The sequence below is a fragment of the Temnothorax curvispinosus genome, unplaced genomic scaffold, assembly GCF_003070985.1.
Source record: "Temnothorax curvispinosus isolate PA1 unplaced genomic scaffold, ASM307098v1 QBEX01003445.1, whole genome shotgun sequence".
NCBI lineage: Eukaryota > Metazoa > Arthropoda > Insecta > Hymenoptera > Formicidae > Temnothorax > Temnothorax curvispinosus.
Genome location: NW_020213225.1, coordinates 3461 through 9603, shown reverse-complemented (window position 1 = coordinate 9603; position 6143 = coordinate 3461). Strand labels below are relative to the sequence as shown.

The window sequence follows — 6143 nt, the reverse complement described above, 5'->3', positions numbered from 1 at the left end:
TAAAATAAAACGTGATAAAATAGGCAATATAAAAAAGCATATCTCCGAAAAATAGTAAAAAAGCTGATATTTTTGAGTCCATTAGGGACTCAATGTTCACAAATTGTAAAAGTATATCATTCAGATATTTGCACAAGAAATTTGCCGTTTTTCGTATTCATTCCTTAAATATCACAAATTTCTCACATCTTGCGAATATCTGAATAATAGTCATCGGTACAAGTTTGACGTAAATTTGACACTCGGACTTTGGCTCGTGTCTTCAGCCTCAACCGCGAATTGCGGCCGCAATCGATCTCAGATCCTATCAAAAATACCGTTCTCGTTTTACATCGCGACCTCGCAGGACTCTGACGAGTCACTCCCTGCCGTGTTGGTGACGCGTTTCCCGCTGACCGACGACGATGCCGGATAGCGCCGGCTGTAGATCGACGTGCCGGTGATTGATGTGCGCCTTGAGGTTGCGCTCGTATTTGGAGCTGAAGGCGCAGTGCGGGCAGCTGAAGGACGGCGCCTTGCCGCACTCGTACAGCAAGTGCCGCTTCAGGATGTACGCGTTCTTGTAGCTCTTACCGCATCTCGAGCAGTTGTGCCGGCGATCGTGATGCACCAGGCCGCCGCCGCCGCTGCTGCTGATGCTGGGGTGATTGTTGTTGCGGCTGGTCGCGTGCCGCGACGGACAGTGCAGCCGAGGACGACGCTGCGGCGTCAGCGGCGCCGGCACGTCGCTCGCAGCCGTCGATGACGACGTCGTCGTCGCGGAGTTCGCGCTCCTCGAGACGCGCCGCGAGCCGTCGCCGGTCCAACCGAGGCCGGCGAAGAAACCTGTAAAAGACGCAAGCAGACGTGTCGACGGTACGATTAGTATTGGCGATCTGTTGGCTGTACATGCGCGGTGCCCCCCGGTTCAGGCGGGGGCCACGCGTGGTTACTGTACTCTTTACAACGGCGCGGGCCATGCCAACAAAAAAAAACGACATTCAAGATCTCAAGCTTAGCAACAACGAGCATGTGGAGTCGGGAGCGGGATCGAGGGACAGGAATGACTCTCGACGACGGCAATAATTATCTACTCATTGTAGGGGGACCTTCTCGCGAATGTCTATAGCTGAGAAAGTCCCTGGATGAAACGTGTGTGAAGTGTGAATCGTTATGTCGCGATCTCTTGTGAAATCCGAAGGCAACGTATCATAAAATGAAATCAGTTTTGAATAGTAACTTTACATCGGAATGAAAGAAGATTTTAGAATCAGCAAACATTGGGTTATTTTCCTTAACACGCTACATGACTCTAAAATATTCTTCTTCGTCAAGATGCAAAGTTAAAATCCTGCTACTGTTATTTTATCACACGTACTGGAGAGATTCTAGATGTAGTTATTGACGACAAATCGTAGAACTTTCTTGTGTACTCCTGTCTTGCCGGTTTCCTTTGACATCACGCTTTCTCTCTGAAACTCATAATTAAATTTGTCTGCTTTAAATAAAATGTAATCAGGAAAGCAATATCAATATCGGGATTAGGGTATTAATGTTCGTGGATTAATTTTCTTGTATCTCTTTATTTTTACTAATTACATTTCCTCGAGTATTCTTCTTATCCTTCGTCGATTTCACGTTTCTGAGTAATGAAACTTCATGACTCTTCTTCCGCACGGAGATTTACATCGCCGATTGCAGCACCTGCAAAAAATTGAATTAGTTAGTATGCGGAAACAGTAATTAAATGATTTCCGAAGAAGCTCAGTCCTCAAAGACTCCGACTTCTATCTTCTGTCATTCTTGAAGATATGCTACATTTTTGTCATTATCTAGGCTTTTATACTTTTACTTTAACGTAAATGATAGAGATATTAAAAATTGCCGAATAAACGTTTATAAATTACTCTGCACTAATGCTTGCGAATTAAAGAGATAAGAAAATATAAGTTCAAAATTACAAATCGATATAATCTCTTCAATTGTAAATGATAAATCTCCTCTTTTCCTTTTTAAAGTAGAAATTCTAAATCACAAACGTTGTCGATTGAATTTTTAATTACTTAGATAGACCCTTTCCTCTATTTAATTAAACAAGTTATTAATAACAAATATGATGTTTGAAATGTCCAATATCACCGATTATAAAACTGCTGCCCGTACACGAAATCGTATCGAATCTCACTTGATGCAAAGTTCCTGAAAGAGATTGCCTTTCATTATCGCTCGTGCGTCTATCACTTTTCTCAAGACAAGATCGTTGCGTCTCAATCTGTAAGAAATAAGAATTATGGGGGATGTAGAAAACGCGGCTGGGATATTGCCTTTCTAGACTTTATTTTGCTCTAAATTGAATACAAGGCGCTCTACAAATTGACAAAAAAAAAGAGGGAAACAAGCGTTTTGGAATGTTCGAAAGGTCCAAAAGATGATATGTGTATACAGAAAAAAAAACGGAAAGGAAGTATACTGTAATAGAAAGAACAGGATTCGAACGTTCGGTCTGTCGCGATCGACGCGGGATCTCGCCAGTCTCTCCTCGCGATTTATTCTGATTTCTTTACAATTCATGCGAACGAGAGGTGTGAGTTCCAGCGCGAGTTCGAGACCGACCCAGCGTTCCCTGTGAGTTCCTTAAGCAAAAGCGACTGTTCTTACTTGATACAAACGAACGCCAATAAACGGCGCGGCGACGCGACGATGAAGTTCGCACTTCGCTAAATCATCGTTATCTTATCGCAAATGGGTGATCTTCGTATATGTATTTACAGATGTTCATATCTCGTATTGTATATGTATACATATGCACGTGATGTGCATATATGTGTACGTCTCTGTTGTGTGTGTCGCTGTTGAATTTGTCGCAAGAGAACAAGCAAAAAAGTATCTAGAAAGATTATCGTTATCATCATAGCGTTAATAATTGTTGCTCTCTAAATAATATTAATATAAAATGAAGGCAAAAGGAAAAAATAATAATTAATAAATCATTCGTTCGTTGGCAAATACATGGCGACAAAGAAGTTACGATTACAAGTAGTATGTTTTGCGTTTGAGGCGCTGAGCGGAAGTTGTAATTGTATTTTACTTTTACGTGTTCCTCTTTCACTCGCTCTCTTTCTCTCACGCTCACACTCTATCGCTCATTCGCTCTATCTTTCTCTCTCTCTCACACACACACACATTTCCTTTGTTCGCTTCTCATTCTATCTATTTCTGTACAGTCGAGTACTGTGCTTGTACTAAAGAGTATCGTACTTAAATTCGAGTGCGGAACGTCCGTCGAGGGTCCTCTTAAAGTAAAAACGTTCATGATACTATATGCGGATGATCTGGTATGTTGTACATATAATAAGTCAGTATATTGAGGATATTGATCGATTGTCTTCGATCAAATCTCGAAGCGAAAATGAGACGGACGCAGAAGACGTTCCGCACTCGGTGCTCAAATCGCGTGCTCGCGACGCGATTTAGACTTCGCTATTATTTATTACAGATAATTGTACTGTCAATTAAAGACGGACGAAAAAAAAGTCGTAGTGCAAAGGAACCCGAGGAAAGTGTCGCATACTTGTGTCCCATGGAAAATAACGTTACGAGAACGATAAAGATGCGTAAGAAGCATGATCTGTGTAAAAATAAATACGGAACTGACGTAAATTAAAATGCAAAAGATCACACACACACATATATTGCGGTTGTCGCGAAAGTCGGGGAAGAAAAATGTCACGCGTAGGGCACGGTTGATCATGTAAAAAATCGATCGAACGAAGGTTGAGTACGTCCTAGCGGATATATTGGCAGTATAAAGGCGAGTGATTGAGATTAAATTCCGCTTTCTTCGGCATAAATAAATAATTTCTAAAAAAATATCACTGGTCTCGAGATGTACGCAGAACGTCGCCGGAGATTTCGGCTGACGGAGCTACTCGTCGCAAAAATCTTATATCTTCCTCTTTTCAAAGGTATCTTAAAATGAATCCTTAGGCCTCCGTACTGTTATAAAAAAATTGAACGGAAGGAAAACAGGCTTAGTAATTATGCTAATTTTAGACAAAATGTAATCAAGTTCTTCTCATTTATACATTCTATTAATCTATCGCACTTCAAACCAAACATCATAAGACTCTTAGGGTTCTCATTGACATTCTTAGAACCTATTTTGATTAAATAGGAGCTGAGCTTATGATAATTGACGTAACTAAGAAAAAGCAAAAAAAAAGAAAAACTTTATATTATTTTTTTTAAAGATGTACGTCGAGTAGCTTCGTCGTGTGCCGAAATCTTGCACACAAATTGGCGACACCCGGCTGAATAATACCGTAAAAATCCGTTCACAGCTGGACGCGCCCAGCGCCTCTTTTGTTTCGTTTCTTCTATAGCCTAAAATCTAAGTCGTACTTTTGAAGGCACTTAACACAAGGCTCTCTCGGTTCAAAACCTACTTGTCTCGACCCTACTTTCTCGTCTCTCCCTCGTACGCGCTATTTGCTCTTGCTTCGCAATTTCCTACAGCTATTCGCCTATTTTCCCGCGATCATTCCCTTCTCCTCTCTCGTGTTCCTCGCTTAAGGGGGTTCTGCGATGGGTGATTGAACTATAGTCACAATTACTTCTCGCGTCGTTCACTTTCCATCATCATTGCACCCCTGCATGTTTCCCTCTCATTCACACGGCAATCTCTTTTCTTACATAGATGTAAACACACCTTCGGGCTGATTAACGATCTAATTGCAGCACATTATTCTCTTCTTAATGCAATAGTACGTTCGTTACAGCGAATTGGTTGCCCTGCGAAGACGAGTCATCAATGATGACCGAAAAAGACAATTGAACGGATCATTCAAGTATTAAGCAATGTTACATTTAATATTCATGCTTCTCGCGAAGACCAGATAGACTTTTTTTCAAATTGCATTTCTAACACACCTTTTAGTTGATCCAGAGACAATATGGACGTGCATATTTTTACAATATAATAATGTGCTCAATCAATGACTCAAAATGATTTCCAAAATCGTTTGCCGTCCATTTTGTCGCGCCAACATTGATTTATCAATTTCGACTAGATTGAGTAAAATCGCAGCAGCGACTTGCACGCTTGACATATTTCTATCCGGTTTTCGAATTCGCGATTTCGAACGTTCTTCTGCGCGCGGGAAATTCTACCAGCGGCTGACAATATAAATACGGTTAATAGATTGCAAGAAAAACATACAATAAAAACGAAAGCTCTTTTTTTATCAATGAAAAAGGCCCACCCAAAATCATCGCCTCGCCTTCTGTCACGCAGAAACGGCGAACGAATCATTGCAGGCTCACTCTCTCCACCAGCACTTGCGCGCCGACGCAAGTTTTAGACATGCCTGTCTATAATTTTCTTAAATAAATTCTTTTTATACCTACGTGTGTAAAGCCTTAAGATCTAGAACGCCGAACCCGTTCGCCGAAGAACGTCAATTCTCGATCGCAGGGCCACGAAATTCGCTTCTCTAATTTCTCGCCGACAATTTTGCACGCCATTCGAGCCACGTAGTTCCCGATTGATGCAAATCCAACGGCTTCAACTGTCATCTAATACGATAGCAAGCCGATATGACTTGTTTTGCAATTACATTGTTTGCGCTAGCGGTATAAAATCCGTATTCTTATATTCGTTAAGCTCCTACTTGAAAGCTTTATTCGTTGAAAAAAATCGAGTGGATCTTTTTCCATCACTTGAGAACTAATTGGCTCGCTTTACATTCTTTCCCCTTTGCCATCGCGAAAGCTCTTAGTAAATACATCTGCATTTTTCCGATATATATAATATATCTATCATATATAGATTTTTAGAATAGAATCTTATCGTGTTTGCTATTTCTTTTCTCTCGCTTTCTTTCTTATCTCTTATATCTCTTTCTATATCTCTCTCGTTTATTCAGTGTCATTCATTCTCGCCCTCAAACTAAACGTAACAATAGGCCTCGCAAAAATAGTAGGGCTAAAAATACGATAAAGCTACATGACCGTTTTTACCGAAATAACCAAAATGCTTTTATTAACCCCAGAACGACAAACAGAGAGATTTATAAATTAGCTGCCTTATTTTTCGCGATCGCTCCAATACTGTTTTTTTTTTTAAATAATATTGAATAGAGATATTAACAGTATGCAAAAGAGAA

At 40.6% G+C, this 6143-nt stretch overlaps 1 protein-coding gene across 1 annotated transcript; it reads right to left on the bottom strand.

Moving 5' to 3' along the window:
• On the bottom strand, nucleotides 1-904 carry LOC112452549 (transcriptional repressor scratch 1-like; the record flags this gene model as incomplete). Its single annotated transcript, XM_025012824.1, has 1 exon — nucleotides 1-904. A coding segment is annotated over one exon (546 nt), but the record flags the coding sequence as incomplete, so codon positions are not given.
• Nucleotides 905-6143: the final 5239 nt, after the last annotated feature.